Genomic DNA, 19,564 nt, shown 5'->3' on the forward strand with positions numbered 1-19,564 from the left:
TGTGTAGTACATCAGTTGACCACTGGGTGGCAACATAGTCTAAGGAAACAATCATCCCTACAGAGCGTTTTTTTTACATCGGCTCTGATGGCCTAACCAAAAACAAGGACGAAAAAGACATTTAAAAAGTACCAGACCATATCCTATTCAGACAATAGGTGTATTATGTAGATTTTCATCTAATTCACAGTGCACACAAGCAATGGGGATAATACCAGTGTATGTATGAGTGCACTGTGTTATGTTACGTGTTTTAAGATCGCCTGGTCCACTCACCTTTCTGGGGCCCTCCATAGAGGTCCTTGTTGGCGTCGTACTGCATCCTCACGGAGGGGTCTGAACTACCGCCACTCTGCTGGTAGGGGGCGCCAGAGGGCATAGGCCCTCGCTTGTGGAAGGCAGGGTCACTGATCTCTGAGAAGGGATCCTGGACACGGATTCCACCACTGTTCCTGAGGCAGACACATACAGGAGGGGTGAGGAGGACAAGAAAGGATGATACAAAGGGTATCCATGTGTGTATACAGTAAGACTAAGTCACACACACAAACATACACAGAAACACGGACATCCCTACAACACACTGAGTGGCCCCCGGGCCCTGGCCTCTACCTGTTTCCTGGCTGTGGGGTCATGTGTCCGTGGGGTGTGGTGGCTGGGGTGGGGCGCTTCATACCCTCTGGCATCTCACTCATGGAGCTGCTGCCTGTAGACTGGGGGGTATGGGGTCCCTGTAGGGAGCCGGAGTTGGCTGGGGGGAAAATGAGCAACGGCAGTCAAAATTGTAAAACTAAATAAACAGAGTTCTGGTAAATGTAACAGCCAACTAATGGAGTAAGATACTGAACACTTTGTATTTAAGAAATATTGACTGAATTATACAACAAACATGGGGGCTCTACAGGGAGCCTGAGGGAAAAGACACAGCCATACAGCATATTTTTTGCATTATATTTTTATTTAACCAGGCAAGTCTTTTAAGAACAAATACTTATTTACAATGACGGACTAGGAACAGTGGGTTAACTGCCTTGTTTAGGGGCAGAACGACAGATTTTTTTTTTTTTTTTACCTTGTCAGCTCCGGGGATTCGATCTAACAACCTTTCGGTTACTGGCCCAACGCTCTAACCACTAGGCTACCTGCTGCCCCGTACAGAGATATGTACAGTGGGTATAGAAAGTCACCACCCCCTTTCAAAATGTTCACCTTTTGTTGCCTTTTCCCCTTTATTTACACACAGTAACCCACAATATCCAAGTGGAAAAACATACATATGAAAACTCTAAAAATGTATTTGAAAGTAAAACTGTAAAATACCCTATTTGAATAAGTGAACACCCCCCCTCCCACAATTGCAATTGCAAACTTGCTGGGGTTTAACCAACCACCTTCCAGATCACAAATCAAGCTAATTGGCTTCCATCTGTGATCAATTATAGTGACAGATTAGTTCAGAATAAAAGCAGTAGTTCAATTCAAAGCAAAGAATCCACTATGGGCGGAAAGGTACTTTCAAATTATCTAGGAGATAAAGTTGCGGAAAGGCACAAGTCAGGGGATGGATATAAAAAGATTTTGTCTATCCCTCTGAGCACAGGTAAGACCATTATTAAGAAGTGGAAGGCGTATGGCACCACCCAGAACCTGCATAGATCAGGCCCTCCCTCCAAACTGGATGACCGGGAGGAGGAGGAGACTGATCAGAGTGACTAAGAAACCAATGTCGACTTTGAAGGAGCTTGTGACCACGATATCGCAAGCGCTCCACAAATATGGCCTCTAACCACTTCCCCCCCAAAAAGCCACGTCTTGTTTGAACTTTGCCGAAAAGCACATTGTAGATTCCGAGACCAAGTGACAAAAGTTTCTGTGGCCAGATGAGACCAATTTTACTTCTTGGCCTGAACGCAAAACTATATGTTTGACGAAAACCCAATACATCTTTCCACCCAAAGACCACCACGCCTACGGCAAAGACCACCACGCCTACGGCAAAGACCACCACGCCTACGGTAAAGACCACCACGCCTACGGTAAAGACCACCACGCCTACAGTAAAGAACACCACGCCTACAGTAAAGAACACCACGCCTACAGTAAAGAACACCACGCCTACGGTAAAGAACACCACGCCTACGGTAAAGACCACCACGCCTACGGTAAAGACCACCACGCCTACGGTAAAGACCACCACGCCTACGGCAAAGAACACCACGCCTACGGCAAAGAACACCACGCCTACGGCAAAGAACACCACGCCTACGGTAAAGAACACCACGCCTACGGTAAAGAACACCACGCCTACGGTAAAGACCACCACGCCTACGGTAAAGACCACTACGCCTACGGTAAAGACCACCACGCCTACGGTAAAGACCACCACGCCTACGGCAAAGACCACCACGCCTACGGTAAAGACCACCACGCCTACGGCAAAGACCACCACGCCTACGGCAAAGAACACCACGCCTACGGCAAAGAACACCACGCCTACGGCAAAGAACACCACGCCTACGGTAAAGAACACCACGCCTACGGTAAAGACCACCACGCCTACGGTAAAGAACACCACGCCTACGGTAAAGAACACCACGCCTACGGTAAAGAACACCACGCCTACGGTAAAGACCACCACGCCTACGGTAAAGACCACCACGCCTACGGTAAAGACCACCACGCCTACGGTAAAGAACACCACGCCTACGGTAAAGAACACCACGCCTACGGTAAAGAACACCACGCCTACGGTAAAGAACACCACGCCTACGGTAAAGACCACCACGCCTACAGTAAAGACCACCACGCCTACAGTAAAGAACACCACGCCTACAGTACAGAACACCACGCCTACAGTAAAAAACACCACGCCTACAGTAAAGAACACCACGCCTACAGTAAAGAACACCACGCCTACGGTAAAGAACACCACGCCTACGGTAAAGAACACCACGCCTACGGTAAAGACCACCACGCCTACGGTAAAGAACACCACGCCTACGGTAAAGAACACCACGCCTACGGTAAAGAACACCACGCCTACGGTAAAGACCACCACGCCTACGGTAAAGACCACCACGCCTACGGTAAAGACCACCACGCCTACGGTAAAGACCACCACGCCTACGGTAAAGACCACCACGCCTACAGTACAGAACACCACGCCTACAGTAAAGAACACCACGCCTACAGTAAAGACCACCACGCCTACAGTAAAGAACACCACGCCTACAGTAAAGAACACCACGCCTACAGTAAAGAACACCACGCCTACAGTAAAGAACACCACGCCTACAGTAAACACCACGCCTACAGTAAATAACACCACGCCTACAGTAAAGAACACCACGCCTACAGTAAAGAACACCACGCCTACAGTAAAGAACACCACGCCTACAGTAAAGCACGGCAGTGGCAGCATCCTGTTGTGGGGGTGTTTCTCTTCAGCAGGGACTGGAGCGCTTGTCAGGATAGAAGGGTAAATGGACAGTGCAAAATACCGACAGATTCTTGAGGAGAACCTGCAGCTCTCTGCCAGGAAGTTGAAAATGGGGCGATGGCTCACGTTTCCACATGACAATGACGCAAAGTACACCGCCAAAGCAACCGTACGGTGGCTGAAGGACAAGAAGGTTAATGTCCTTGAGTGGCGTAGTCAGAGCCCTGACCTTAATCCCATCGAGAATCTGTGGGATGACTTGAAGAGTGCAGTCCATGAGCGGTCACCATGCAATTTGACTGAGCTTGAACAATTTTGCAATACTGTATGTACAGTATAAGTAAGCCTCGTCAGAACCAGAACGCCCCAGAGGGAAGGAGCCCCTCTTCTGTTTGTGTAGCATGAGGCAGCTTGTACAAGGACACCCCCTGGACAAAACGCAAGTTTAGAGGTAGAGATATGCATCTAAATCTGTGTTGTATATATGGAATTTGGGAAAGAAAGATGCTTCGAACTCAATATATGAGAAGAACAACATTGTACGAGATGAATATGAGTACTTAAATGTAAAAAAATCTATGATACATGTACAATACACCACTGGTACAACAATGTTACCTCTCTGATTCAGGCTAGATGGATCCTCAAGCCGGCTCTGCTATGTATGACGACTGCTTAGTCTAGCAATAACGTCGGCTTCCCAAAAAGTAGTGCACCATATAGGGAATAGGGTGCCATTTGGGATGCATGCAATTAATTCAGAATTTTACATTCTGGCATCTCCTTATATCAAAATGACTGTTCTCATTAACGATACAAGACCAGAATAAAAGAAACCTGACAATTCAGGAAATTATTAAAAACCCTGTCTGTAATAATATGAGGCAGAGAAAGAGAGGCAGAGAGAGAGAGAGAGGCAGAGAGAATTGGCTGGCCAGGTCAATGTGTTTGTAAATGAGAGGTGTTTCAAAAGTAAACAATGAAGTGGTTCAGCCACACGCCATCGCTCTCCCCCTCTCTCTCTGAGCGTGAACCCACATGACCCCACCATAATCAGGCGGGGAGAGAGCGAGAACAAGGGAGAGAGAGACAAAGAGAGAGAGAAAAAAAAAATGCTGCCTCACTGGTCCATCTGTCTGTGGGAAACTAGGTCAGACGGAGGTCACTGTTGTTTATATCCCAGACAGCCACACCACACTCCTCCCTCCCCTATTCATCTTCTCTAGGGGGAAGGGTAATTCCCCCGCTGCTTGACAGCTCTACCCCCCCCCCCCCCCCCCCCCCCCCGGTCTTAACTGTGTTTCTCTCCCCCCCCCCCTCTTTCGCTCTCCCTCTGACATCAACCATCTCGCCTGGGGGGGGGGGGGGGGGGGGGGGAATCCTACAGCTGGCTGTCTGACAGCTCTCCCCTCTCCCTCCCTCTCGCAGTTTGACACAATCACCTGTCAGACAGAAATAGACCCACGTGCTGGGAGGGCGCAGGGAGGGAGTAGCCAGCCCAGGGAGAATGGAGATGGATTAACTGGAGGGCCGGATGAGTGAGCAGAGGATGTGCTTAGATTAGACACACCGTACGGGGCTGCCTGTGGATGTATGCATATTCCCCTGTTCATGCCTGTGTATGATGACTATGCACGGCTGTACATATTTGTCAACCACAGCAGCAGGTAGCTTATCACTCTCGTCTACACACACAGCATTCACACCTTGGACGTACAGCAGGTGTTACACACAATGACTTGTTGTAATGTTCCTATATCTACAGAGGAATGAGTGAAGGGCGGTAAACTCACCGCATGTGGGACATAGCATAGATGAATGCGTTATTACAGGTCTGTATTGCACTGCATGGACGGGTTGGTTGTTTAGCAACAACAAAAACAGGACACGCGCGCAACTATGGGGCAAAACAGATGGGGTTGGCTGTTTAAAACTAGATTTCGTCTCCAAATGTTAATTGAAAATATAAATACATTTGCACCATGAGCACTTGTTGTCTCTCAAATACATCGTTACAGTTGTCGGTTAGCTAGCTAAACGCTTTAGCCGTATTAGCATACGCTTTAGCCGTATTAGCAAAACACCTCAAAACAAGACGTGGTGTCAAGAACAAGATACGACTGGCTGAAACGAGCCACCTACGATACGCCACACGGCAGCTTCTTGTCACTGCTGCTAGCCATCTGGCCGCTCAGAAGCATAACACCAGCACGGCCTTCCGGGCCACATCGATGCGCGCCCATCGTTTTCGTGACGTTGTCAGCCAACCCGCCTGTGTCACAAGCAACAGGTCACAGCTCAGTGACGTGGCTACAGTTCCTAGTAAAGTAAGCCTTGTCCGAGCCGACACGACCCAGAGGGCATGAGCCTACCTCCTGGACAACGCCCACCGTTTCACTGATTCAAACAGAATTACAACACACGATATACATATCTCCATCGCTCTACTCACCTGGTGAGGGCGGCTGGATCCTAGCCTGGTGCGCCTGGGCCTGTTTCTTGGTTTCTCCCGGGATCTCCAGCGGCGGCTCCTCTCCCCGCTCCACTTTACACTCGAAGGCAAACAGGTAATGGATGTACTGCTTCTTCAGAGAGCTGGCGGAGCTGCTGGACGTGCCCACGTTGAGGTGGGTAGACAGCTCCCTCCACTTCTTACTCTTGTTCACCTGTAGAGGGAAGGGGGGGGAGGGCATGGCCAACAGAAGACTGAGCAACCAGAGTTGGGTATGAAAGCGTATATGATCTGGTAGCACTAGGATGGATGGGTGACATCGGCCGTAAATAGCGATCGGTGACGTAAGGCGCTGTCTGATGGAAATACGAATTTGAGGTGTAGATGCAGCACACCTACTGCTTAAAGTCTCCAGCCTATCGTTCCTGTGATCAGCCAGCATTTTCCCCACTAACGGTTCAGATTGGGGGAGGGGAAGCTGATCCTAGATCTGTACCTAGGGGAAGCCACTTAAGACTCACCATAGCCAGGCCTCCTATCTCTCGGACAGACAGATAGAGGCGGCATAGGTCCAGGGGCTTCTTGCCCACGGCAGGCAGCATGGGTACGGGCGTGCCCCTCTCCTCCATGAAGGCCAGGTAGCGGTCCACCCACATCCTCCTCTCGGGCTCCCCACCCATCTCATACAGGATGCGGATCTTCTCATTGGTCATGGTGGCCGGGCTGGGCTTCTAAAGGGGTGGGACATATAGTAGAGGTGGGGAGGTCAGTCAGGGCTACCACTGTTGTCATTGGTTATGGACGCTTTCATACAGACTGATGTGATCAACATCCAGGTTTACATTATTAGACTTTGTTGTTGTTGTATATTCCAGCCAGGTAGGTCCCACGGCTGTCAAACAGAAACGGAGCATGTGACACAGGTCCACTCACAGGATTGGAGAACTTTCTCATTAACACAATCAATCATCCTAACAATAATACGCAATACAAACTAGAGAGTTTCATGTGACAAGAGAAGCATTTGAGATATTGTGGGGCAGCAGGACTGCCAGGTAACCAGCGCCGTATGGGAAAGAGGTAGGAGGAAAGAGAGTGTTAGAAGGGAATCCTTTTGTCCAGCTCCAATTGCATGCATGTCTTAATAAGAAAGTCTCGGTCACAAATAACGACAACACAATCACATTTCAGGCGTCAAAAAACAAAGACAAACAAAATGTATCATTTTTTTTTTGTAAACAACAAGCTGAGTAAAAGTGCTTGAGGCACTTACAGGGCTGGTGGGGGTCTTTGGCCAGGCCCCAGCGACAGCAGGGTGGCTGCTAATGATATCTCTGCTGTCCTGCGCCCCGTGACAAGAGGACAGACTAGCAGGGCTGGGGGACAGGGGACACGGGGTGGGGGGCTGGGACATACACTGAGAGGAGCTGTAGCGGTCCTGCGACGGGGAATAGACGGAAACAAAAACATAAAACACACGCACGCCGCACGCACACGTGATGAGAGATTTCAGGTCGGACTTTCATACACTTTCTCACAAAAACAGAGTCAAACAATCATGCAAAACCTTTCCTCAAAGGCATCCTGTGAGTGAGCACTCAGCGGTCTGAAGCCAACGCGCGCGTGTGTGTAACTACACTACGGAGAAACCCCACAGAGAAACCCGAGCCAGTATGCAACCTTTCGCCTGCCTCGCTCGCTCTTTCTCTGCGTTCCCCCCCCCCCCCCCCTTTCTTCTCCCCGATGGCCCTTCTCTCAGTCACACCTGGAGTCTTTCAGGCAGGTTTGACTGGCTTCAAAATATTCCAACACAATTGGAAAATCACACGGTGGAAACTACACGGTGAGAGCAGCCATACTAGACGGGTTTGAGCAACAGCATTCTAGGGCAGGCAGCCAAACAGGAGCAGGCAGGGAGCTTTAGCACCAAAGGCCACAAGCCGTTATTACTAGTACTCTTATGTTCTCACGAGTTGAAACATGAAGCCGTGCTAGCTACTGCTGCGGTCTTTGCCCTGACAGCAGAAACGCACAAAGCCAGGCAAATATAGGAGGAGTGATCATTAACTAGACCTGAGACAGAACAGAAATAACAGAAGTTCCTCACAGACGAGTTGGGCTGACAGACCTCTTTCAGTAGTTTGTGATCAAGAGGCCTTTCTCACCAGCCGGTAATGAGGTGAACAGACTCAAATGAACGCGGGAAGGAGAGAAAAAAAAAAGTTGTTCACATTCACACAACTATGTCTGGAACTAAGAGGAGTACAAATACCAAACTAAACCAGCGAGAGGGGAATTTGAAACAAGGGAGGGAGGGGGGTGAAACGAGAGAGAGAGAGAGAAAAAAAACAGGAAAACCCCAAAAGAAGCTCTGACAAGAGAAATGGGAGCCCGTGAGAGAGAGAGCATTGTGAACAGTAACAAGTTCTTTGCAGTTGACTGGAGACAGGTTATTTTGGTACGCCTGTCTGTCACACATCCACAATCAGTCAAAAAAAGACACTCACTCACACAGTCATGAGTGGGGTAATAATGATGAACAATATGCTGAAAAGAGAGCATGAAAAGCCTTTTTTAATACAAAATGGCACCGCTATAAAGCAGTATTTATTTTGGCATTCTCTCTCCCAGTGGGCACAGAAGAAGACTATGATAGAGATGGAGAAAGCGAACCGATGTCAGTGCTTCTTCCTTTAGAAAATCCTCACAACGACTCAAGAATGTTTTTCTCAGTTCTGTGTTCCTTTTTGTCTGCTGCCTCGTTAGATGCGGTGTTTGCTGCGCTTTGCCACATTCAGGTTCCTCATCCAAACACATGCATTATTAGGACATGCTTTCAGAGGCACTGGCAGGAAACGAGTACATGTAAAAGAGACGGAGAGGAAAAGCGGATGCCTCTGTTAGAGCGATAGCTGGTACCTTGGGTTTAGGTGGTGGTTCGACGGCAGGGGCAGGAGTGCTGCCCTCCCTGTGCTGCTCTGGAGGCCTCCGTTTGGGGTCAGGGGGACCCACCATCCCCTCTCCTCCCATCTGCATGGGCCCTGTGGCGACGGGAAAGGGGGTTAGGCTCTTGTTCACTGTTATACTGGGGCTTGTCTGGTATACATGTAAAAAGACATTGGGCTAGTTAGCGAGTTTCAACCCAGATCTGTTTGTTTGTGTTTTACAGACAACTCCTATGCCCATGAATGATCATATGAGTTGGCTATACAACACAAACAGATCTGGGAACAGGCTATTAGTTAGCTGCCTTGTCAGAATGCATGGCATACCTGAGGGTGGGGGTGCGTTGTAGAGCGGGTGGGGCCCCTGTGGAGTCATCCTTCCAGAGGTGTTAGCCCCTGGCTGCTGGCTGTAGAGGCCTCCAGGGCTGGGGCCCACACCTCCGGGGCCCATGGGGTTCATGCCTGGGTGGTGCGGCATGGGGGTCATTCCCTGCCTGAAAACCAGAGCAAGAGTTTGGATTAGTCATTTACCATCACCTTAATACATAACATCATTACCAAAGGCATTATATTCATACAGTCCACTCAACTATCAGTGGAGGCTAGTGAGCGGAGGACAGCTCACAGTTCTGGCTGGAATGGAATGAACGGAACCGCCTCAAACACCGGGAAACCATATTCATTCCGGTTCAGCCATTACTAGGAGTCGGTCCTCCGGTTTAAAGTGCCACCAGTCTCCGCTGTTATACAGTACATTCAAGTTGAACTGACGGACAGATGGAAGTATTGGTAGATTGAGGGATTTTAGTTGTGAGCAAGAGACAATATGAATAGTGCATGTCGGTAATGAAAAGCAGTCCGGCAGCAGCTTTTCTCAACGCCTCAAAGAAAACGCACTGTTAAAACAGAGGAAGGAGAGCGAACATTTACAACACTAAATCCTGGGGGGGGGGGGGGGGGGAAATAATATGCACATCTAAAGGCTGGGGAGCAGTGAGAAGAAACCCCCTGTGTTCACTGCTCCCACCCACCGTCAGGCTCCCTGTGCGCCACACAGAGGGTGCATCCTAATAATGTCTCCTTCCCCCCAAAAGTGTGCACTCGTTCACTTCCCTTCACCGATTCAAAGGGAAATTAACGGTATAAGAAATATAGTGGAAAGCTCAAAGCTCTAGCTCATGCCTACACAAATCCAATGCTTTTAGATTTGTGGGAAGTAGTGAATGAGTGCACACTTCAGGAGAAAAGAAAGATTATTGGGAAGTACTCAAACACAGCACACGCCTCGATTCCTCCCTCTTCCATTTCCCTTAGAGGGGAAATTAAATGAGTAACGTCCCCGACCTCTATTGGAGTAACACGTCCATACCCTACCAGTACCAAATGGCACCATATTCCCTGCATGGAGCACTACTTTTGACCAGGGCCCAAAGGGTGCCATTTGGGATACAACCATTGTCTTCTCCCACCCCCGGTACCAACATTCATTCCTCTCCCAATCCACTGATGCTAATAATGAGACCATCTACATGACCAATTACATCAATACTAAACTAATGGAGAGCTACAAACCAACTAATGCTACAGGGGATTGGATTTACCTTCCCTCTCTCACTCGGTCTGACAGAAATGGTCCCTCAATTTTTGGGGGGCCACTGAGCAAATTTCAGGTCTGTGCAACTTCCATCACGCGTTTACTGTGAACACTGAGGCTGTACCCGCTTTAAGTTACAGTTTCAGACAGTGGTCAAAGAGGCTACTGTGGCTATTTGATCATAATGTAGGCCTACCAGAGTGGCCTACTGTCAAAAACAATGTAGAAAATGCATCCCATAATATGGTAACACGGAAATAGCTGTTCTATCGTTCAGCCTACAGTACCAGCCAATGAGTGGTGTTCAATGTAGGCCAACATTCCATGAGACTTTAAGAAGAAAAAAAAAACATACAGAGGTTGACATGAACTCGTTTATCCACTTGTCCTTCAGACAAGGAGTTGACTGAACATGTTGTCGTGTTGTTTGGTGCAAGAAACCACATGACCATTAATTATTACAGAGAATCAGGAAAATGATCCTGCCCTCTGCCTTTTGGCTACTTAGCTTATTCAAGCCTGTCTCAAATACAACACTGCCCCTTAAAAACAAAAAATGCTATTTTTCTGGCTTCTCAAAGATGTCTAGAAATGTACACGTTTTGTGTTCTCGTAGAAAGCTATGACTCCCCCAATTTCTGACTACAAATGATCTATAACTGGGCTAATAACTCACTAACTAACATCTATTATTGAGAAGAGAATAGGATTGGATTCAGCGTTTGTGTACCATGTCTCCTAGAGGTCTGAGCCAGGAGTTTGATATCAGACCATTTCTTTCATGAACATGTCACTTTGATTTGTCTTGCCTTCCAGGTCACCTACTTGGTCATTTTGCAAATATATATTATGTTCTGGAACCATTACATGCACCCATCTCGTTGTTATTTAATTATTAGAGATATACATATGTTTTTTGCACTCACCATGTACGCAATGGTCATGTGAGGTGAAATGTGTATATTTTGGGATGTGAACCCTCAGTGTGTTTGACCTGATGAAGATCCGTTTCGGAAGGAAACGCTGAATTGGTGAATTGGGGAGCTTTAACAGTGTGCGGGCCCTTCTTGTTCTATACAGATCCATATATGGCAATGGTCTATTTACATACAGGCCTACCGTAGCTCTGATTGGTTATGCCGCACCGGTTAGTGTGTAGAGTACGGGCTGAGTGGTGCCTGTCAATGCAATAGAATCCTACTCCGATGCGTTATGCCTACAAGAAAGTTTTACATATTAACTATGTAAGAGATTAAGTCTTGCATAGTTCCTTTTGTTTCAGAAGGTTGTATTGAAAGTGGCTAACATTGCGTTGATTCTATCGCAATTCCCACAGTAAAGGGAAACGTTGATAGTTAACTAAGGGGGAAAAGTTCAATCTCATGCTTCTCTGCATGGGCTGATATTTCTTCTGTGCGGCAGTCCTGGGGGAGCTGCGCGCCTCACACACGCGCGCAGCTTAGAGGGAGCACTGGCAGTCTCGCTAATAATATATCCAATCCTTTTGCGTTGCCCATGTTTTATTTCAATCAAGTTCTGAATTTCTAATCAGCATTGTTTTGACTTTGCAGGGTCATAATATTGCTTGGCCCTTTTCTCTGATTTGTCAAGGGATTTCTTCGACGGTGCAAATAAAGTACTGTACACATCCGCTGGTCTCTGACGAAGCCATGCAGTAGCAGGAGAGAAAACATGCCCGTGTTTACTGGCCAGTGGCCAGGTTAGTCTCAACAACCCACAGTTGAGGAGTGGGACTCCTGTGCAGCAGAGCCTCAGTGGAGCCCAGGGTTAGTCTGTCTGAGTGAGCGGGGGGAAAGTGTCTCCAGTGCAGCCCAGGGTTAGGTTAGTGATGTGACCAGTGGACAGCAGCATGCAGAGTCTGTATTACAGACTGCAGCCGTGACACTGACACCTACCCGTACTGCTCAGCCTGCTGCTGCTGCATCATGGGATGGATATGGCTCTTTGCACTGCTGACCTGGGGGTGGTAGGAAGGAGAGTGGGGAGGGTGATGGGGTCGGGGATGGGGGTGTGGGGAGGTTTGGGGGTGAGGGTGGGGCTGATGATGGGGGTGGGTGGAGGGAGAGTGATGGGGTTGAGGGTGGGGTCGAGGATGTGGGTGGGGTCGAGGATGAGGGCTGTCTTGGGGGTGAGGATAGGGGTGTGGGGAGGTTTGGGGCTGATAATGGGGATGGGGTTGAGGATGGTGGCTGTGTTGGGGATGAGGTTGGGGGCTGTGTTGGGGATGGGGGTGTGGGGAGGTTTGGGGGTGATAATGGGGATGGGGTTGAGGGTGAGGATGGGGGCTGTATTGGGGATGAGGTTGAGGGTGTGGGGAGGTTTGTGGGTGGGGATGGGGGGAGGGAGAGAGGGGAGGACGGACCCCAGGCCAAGCCTGGCTGGGGTAGGCAGGGGAGCGCGTGTAGGGAGGCCTGGAGTGAAGGACGGAAGGAGAAGTCTTTGGTTTCCAAACTCACACAGAGACATGAGGAAAAGGTCTGTAGCGTTCTTTAGTACACACCTCATAACCTTAGTGTGTGAAAGATGGGTGGATGCGGGGTGTGGAGGAGTGAATGTGAACATGAGGAACTTATGTGTCAGTATAGCCCTTGGTTGCATCCCAAATGGCACAATATCCCCAATATCCCCTATGGCTCTGGTAAAATGCACTACATTTTACCAGAGCCATATGGGCCCTGGTAAAAAAGGGGGTAAAAGAAAATAGGGGGTAGTATGTAATTTGGGACGTGCACTATTAGCATGTATAACCCTTCTGTGGCCCTCCCTGGCCCCTGTCCTGACTCACCGGCCCTGGGCAGAGGGGTTGGAACCAGCGTTTGGACCCTGCATGGCGTTGGGGCCGGGGCCTGCCTCGTGGCCCGGCTTGCGATTAACGTTGGGCAGGGGCGGTCTCATGCCCTGACCCTGTCCGGCAGGCTGCGGCATGCTGGGAGAGGTGGGGGCCATGGTGTTGGTGGTGGCACAGGGGTAGGGGCGCCCGCTGGCCCCTGGACCCAAGCCTCGCCCGGCGGGCATGGAGCCACAGGGCTGTCCGGGGCCCTGGCCATGCATGGGGCTGCTGGCGTTCATGCCCAAACTGTTGCTCATGCCAGGGCCGGGGCCGCTGTAGTTGGCACTGGGAGCCCCGCCGTAGTTCGGGGGCCTGGGGTAGTTACCTAGAGACAGAGAAATACAGTAACTCATCAGGACTGAGAATCATCAGCTTGATTCACAGACACTTCATTCTTCTATCTATGTTAAGACTTTCAAAAGCAGGGGCCCTGGTCAAAAGTAGTGCACTACATAGGGAATAGGATGCTATTTGGGATGCAAGCAATGTGATGTGAACAGAGCATTGCCTCATGTTCCTCTGTGACACTGGATGTTCACTCCAGCCAGACCGGTTACTTTCACAATCTGTTATAGTGTATTTCACAAGAGTGGGGGGGGGGCACAGAGATGCTTTTGTCACGTGAGACTTCCAAAAAGACTCTCGGCCATGGCATTGGAGGGAGAGCTGCCATTTTGGCTCTTCCTGGAGTTATTCTAGGTCTGCCCCTATAACGAGCTCTGTTCAAAGGCAGAGGAGGATGAGAGAAAGAGAAAGAGATGATGTGAGGAGGAAAGAGGGATAGAAGAGAGAAGAACAGAAGAGGGGGATGAGAGGATAGGAGTGGGGAAGTGTAGGCCTAAGTCCTGGCAGCCAGACTAACTGTTGAGCATGAAAAAGCCTGCAGTGTCGCAGTTCTTGACACACTCAAACCGATGCGCCTGGTACCTAAATCTTTGTCTTCACCCTCTGAATGGAGCACACACACAATCCATGTCTCAATTGTCTCAAGGCTTAACAATCCTTCTTTAACCTGTCTCCTGCCCTTCATCTACACTGATTGAAGTGAATTTAACACGTGACATCAATAAGGGATCATAGCATTCACCTGGATTCACCTGGTCAGTCTATGATTTGTACACTCAGTGTATATGGAAATGATCTGGCAGCGACAGCTCCTCTGTAGAGTCATGTTATACCCAGAATCCCCCTGGGGAACAGAGGGTGTGACCAGTGATGTTTTTAACCCTGGATTGCTGATGCTATGTATTGGTCAATGAGAGGCTGTGAAACCACTGGGTCGGCCATACCTTCCCCAGAAGGTGCAGTCCGCCATAGGAATTCTACAATATTTCAAGGACAAAATTACATGTATTTAAGTAGTTTTTGTTGTAGTGGGGAAAATAACATGACTTAAAAATGTTTTTATAGCTCAGACATCATTTAGAAGTTTGCATTAAGGTGTCTGTAATATAATACATGTTGTAAAAACTAAATGTAGACATTAATAAATGCATTTCTATATCTTCCTAAATCTTTTTTCAGTCATTCTAGTGTGTGTGTGTGTATATTCTCTCTATATATATACATATATTCTCTCTCTCTCTATATATATATATATATATATATATATATATATATAAGACAATAGTATATTAGATACTACCGCACTGTTGGAGTTGGGAACACAAGCATTTCGCTACACCCGCAATAGCGTCTGCTAAATATGTGTATGTGACCGATTTAATTTGATTTATACACTGAACAAAAACGTAAATGCAACATTCAACCATTTTAAAGATTTTTACTGAGTTACAGTTTTTTCACAACTGGGAAAACAGATATTCATCTGTTGGTCACAGATACCTTAAAAAAAAAAAAAAAAGTAGGGGCATGGATCAGAAAACCAGTCAGTATCTGGTGTAACCTCCATTCGCCTCATCCAGCGTGACACATCTCCTTTGCATAGAGTTGATCAGGCTGTTGATTGTGTCCTTGTAATGTCCCACTCCTCTTCAATGGCTGTGCGAAGTTGCTAGATATTGGAGGAAACTGGAACACACTGTCGTACACGTCGATCCAGAGCATCCCAAACATGTTCAATGGGTGACATGTCCAGTGAGTATGCAGGCCATGGAATAACTGGGACATTTTCAGCTTCCAGGAATTGTGTACAGATCTTTGTGACATGGAGCTGTGCATTATCATGCGGAAACATGAGATGATGGCGGCGGATGAATGGCACCATAATGGGCCTCAGGATCTCATCAAGGTGTCTCTGTGCATTCAAATCGGCATCGATAAAATGTTGTGTTCATTGTCCTTAGCTTATGCCTGCCCATACCATAACCCCACCGCCACCTTGGAGCACTCTGTTCATAATGATGACGTCAGCAAACCGCTCGCCCATACGACGCCATAGTGGTCTGCGGTTGTGAGGCCGGTTGGAAGTACTGACAAATTCTCAAAAACAACATTGGAGGCGGCTTATGGTAGAGAAATTAACATTACATTCTTTGGCAACACCTCTGGTGGACATTCCTGCCGTCAGCATGCCAATTGCCCGCTCCCACTATAACAGGGATGTAAACAAATTTGAGAGAAATAAGCTTTTTTTCGTGTGTATTTGCACAGTTCTGGGATCTTTAACTTCAACACTTTACATGTTTATATTGCGTTTATATTTTTGTTCACTGTATACATCTTTGGGTGTGACACGGATCAGAGACTAGGTAAACCCCCCTCCACCTCCCTGAGTGTCCACAGAAAGTCTATGGAGTCACAAATAGAACCCTATTCCCTTTATGATACACTACTTTTGACCAGCGCCCACAGGGATCTGTACTGCTCAGGGCTGTTGCATAGATGCTTATAGATAGTTGTGAAGGGGCCTCTGTTTTAGGCTTTCTTTAGGGTTGAGACGTTGGAATGTAGTTATTTGAATTACTGGAGACATGCGGCGCGTCGAGAACCCTTTGGTTGACTGGATGAAAGCCTGCTGTGCAGCATTCATCAAGCTACTCTGTTGTTTCAGCTGAGGAAGAAAACCAACCCATGAACCAATGTGTGTGTGTGTGTGCTGGGTTGTGTGTACTCATCTGGAGCGGGGGCTCACACACACATTGGGTCATTATGGTAATCCATCTCATGCGTTGTGCCTTTATGATGAATGCGTGGCCGATGTGTGTGTGTTTTCATAGCTCTGGTCCTCGCCCCCACCCGCTCCAGAAGCCTGATTAATAGTCCTTGCTTGTGTGTGTGTGCCACTGCTCTGCTCTGTTGCCCTGCTAGGCCTGGAGTAGGCTCTGAACACCACACACTAGACCTGGGTTCAAATACTATTTGAAATCTTTCAGATACTTCGAGCATTTGCCTTAGTCCCTGTAGAGTGCAAGGTTGGAGGGGTTTAGAGTTTTGGGACTATTATTTTGGTTCCATTGAGCCAGGCAAGCTCAATCAAGCCCAGATAAAGTATTTGAAATTATTTCAAATAGTATTTGAACCCAGGTCTGCTGGATAGCACAGCCAGCCACACAGCTCTCCTCCATTACCCCAGCCCTGACACACACACACACACACACACACACACACACACACGGGAGGGGAGGGAGAGTACAGTATATGTAGAGAATGGAAAACTTGGAGGTTGATTGGAGATTTACTTAGCTGCGGAAAAAGCCCAGCTCTCTCCAACCCTGTAGAAACGTGTTGGAGTTGGGCCATAGGATAGTCATAGCACTGGCACCATTCCACTAGGTGGCAGGTAGCCTAGTGGTTAGAGCATTGGGCCAGTTACCGTAAGGTCACTGGTTCAAATCCCCAACACAACAACATGAAAAAAAATCTGTCGATGTGCCACTGAGCAACGCACTTAACCCTAATTGCTTCTGTAAGTCGCTCTGGATAAGAGCTAAATGTAAATGTCAAATATAGCCTTCTGCTTCAGGGGCGAGAGTGTCCCCCCTATCCACCCACTAACCCCAGCAGGCCGCTCTTCTCTCATACTGTATATAACTGTTATTGTGAATTCGTTGTGTACTGTATGCATGGTTCTTGTCCTGTTTCTTAAACACCATTTAAATGTGTACATCACACTGCAACACATTTCCCAAGTGGACAATAAAGTGAGTTAAGTAAAGACTGAGTCTTTCTATAGGCCAGACTAGGGTGAAGAAACGGGCTGGACTGTCTTACTGGGCACCGACATACTCATCAGTCCCTAGCACGGAGGCTGTATCCCCTTGTGGGGAAGTGCCCTTAGATGCTGATCTTAGGTCAGCTTTGCATTTCCCCTACTAAATGGTTAAGGTTAGGATTGGGGGTGGGGAAGCTGATCCTAGTTTTGTACTTCGGGGAAACTTCCCCCTGGAGCGGAATATTACCTTGGGGGCCGTACTGGCTGGTCTGGGATCCGTACGAGGGGCCAGGGCCCCCCTGCTGCTGCTGCTGATGATAGGAGCCCGGGTGCATGGAGCCCCCCAGGGAGGGGTGAGGGGACACGGGGGGCCCCTGGCCCGACTGCTGGGGGCCTGGGGTGTTCCGCTGCGTGGCAGGTGGGAACCCTGCAGGGAGGGAGAGAATCTTAAATGCATTCAAACTGAGACCCGAACTAAAGGAAGGTTAGAATGGGGGTACTTAAAAAAAATAGACATTTCTAATAATCTCTCACGCACTCAATGATATGAGAACCCAATTGTCAATGTTGCAAGTCTGTTCAATGTAAGTGAACTCACTTCAATTGAATGGTAACACTTAGCCTTGTCTGTTGAAAAGCACTACTAAAATGCTACAGCGAACGACCAAATAAACATTTAAATTGATCTGAATAGGGCGACAAATACCACAAGAGCTAATACATCCGCCCGGCCACTGCAGAAAAGGTCTCATCTGTTATAAATTTGAACTTTTCATCTTGATCAAAACCACATCTAAGGGCATAGTAGTGAGACAATCATTTGAATACAGTACCTCACTACCACTTCAAGGGATAGTTTACCCAAATTACATACTGTTTCCTTACCCTGTCTCAATGTTTCCGTTAGCCGGTATTAGCCGGCTTTTCCGTTCAAAAAAATGAAAAGACGATAAATAAAATTGCCGCCGGTCAATTGTCCAAGATAAATAAAAAAAAAGCCCATTGCGAGATAATCAATCAAATGTATTTATAAAGTCCTTCATACATCAGGTGTAGAAGCACAAAGTGCTATACAGAAACCAACCTAAAACCCCAAACTGCAAGCAATGCAGGTGTAGAAGCACAGTGGCTAGGAAAAACTCCCTAGAAAGGCAAGAACCTAGGAAGAAACCTAGAGAGGAAAGAGGCTATGAGGGGTGGCCAGTCCTCTTCTGGCTGTGCCGGGTGGAGATTATAACAGAACATGGCCAAGATGTTCAAATGTATTTTAGCCAATTAATTGATTGAAATACCAGTTGATGTAGCACGAGAGATGCTGCGACAGCTCATCAAACAGAAGTTTGTTGCTGCTGGAGTGAAACGTTTGCTTTAATAAGCCCAATCAGTGCGCAAAAATTCTAAAGGCAATTGCATGTAAAAAAAAAAAGGAAGAAAAAAACAAACATGGTCACAATTAAAAAGAGGCCTACAATTTTCTTTCTTCTCAACTGGTGAATTGAAGCACGCTTCCCATTCGCCATTCAAGTGCATTGGCAACTAGGCAGGCTTCAGATTGTCACGTTGCAATGAGCTGGAGGCAGTATGCATTTTGAAAACACATACTTAATTGTTTAAAACCTGAACGGTTTACTAACTATTTTGAGGCACGCCTTGCCTTGATAGTAGCCTAGCCAAAATCTAACCAAACGTGCAGGCGATTATCTTAGAAACACTTCCATATGCCATTGAAACAAGTAGCCTTTTGGTTTCCAAATCAACTTTTTCTTTCCCCATTGTCCAGTAACCAAAGGCACACTCCTAGTCATATTAGCAACCCGTGCTCCATGTTGCATATTTACATATCCTTTCTAAATTTCAACTGATATTTTCTCTCTCTGTCACATGAAACCCCTCACAAATGGTGTTTTCCCACTAATTGCATTACGGAACAAACATAACGCAATTAGCGTAGCCTACTGCCTTGTGCGCATTGCTGTGCGTATGGGTTTTATGTTTGGGGAAGCTCATTTTCAGCATAAAAATGCACCTTTATAAAAAAAAAAAAGCATTCCATGCAACCTCACATTTGTAGACCTATGTAAGATAGTCATAATTTAGGCTAATAATAGGCTAATAATAGGCTAATAATAGGCTAATAATATAACTCGATCAAAAAAAGACTGTTCAATG

The 19,564-nt window shown here is 47.6% G+C and overlaps 1 protein-coding gene across 26 annotated transcripts in view; it reads right to left on the reverse strand.

Annotated features, from left to right (window-relative positions):
* arid1b (AT-rich interaction domain 1B) overlaps positions 1-19,564 on the reverse strand; it is a 112,352-nt gene that overhangs the window by 9,570 nt on the left and 83,218 nt on the right. For 16 of the 26 annotated variants that reach the window (XM_090232404.1, XM_036975617.2, XM_036975614.2 and 13 more), the window contains 10 exons: positions 17,643-17,822; positions 13,237-13,606; positions 12,347-12,862; positions 9,164-9,330; positions 8,811-8,932; positions 7,165-7,329; positions 6,413-6,622; positions 5,892-6,105; positions 613-751; positions 277-452 (listed from right to left, as the gene is read on the reverse strand). In XM_090232404.1, the coding sequence (XP_090088530.1) occupies positions 277-452; positions 613-751; positions 5,892-6,105; positions 6,413-6,622; positions 7,165-7,329; positions 8,811-8,932; positions 9,164-9,330; positions 12,347-12,862; positions 13,237-13,606; positions 17,643-17,822 (2,259 nt within the window). The remainder of the gene's footprint in view (positions 1-276; positions 453-612; positions 752-5,891; positions 6,106-6,412; positions 6,623-7,164; positions 7,330-8,810; positions 8,933-9,163; positions 9,331-12,346; positions 12,863-13,236; positions 13,607-17,642; positions 17,823-19,564) is intronic. The other 10 variants (XM_090232410.1, XM_090232412.1, XM_090232407.1 and 7 more) reach the window with 3 other exon arrangements.

This window comes from Oncorhynchus mykiss, chromosome 4 (assembly GCF_057628025.1).
Source record: "Oncorhynchus mykiss isolate SJ-2025 chromosome 4, ASM5762802v1, whole genome shotgun sequence".
Taxonomy (NCBI): Eukaryota; Metazoa; Chordata; class Actinopteri; order Salmoniformes; family Salmonidae; genus Oncorhynchus; species Oncorhynchus mykiss.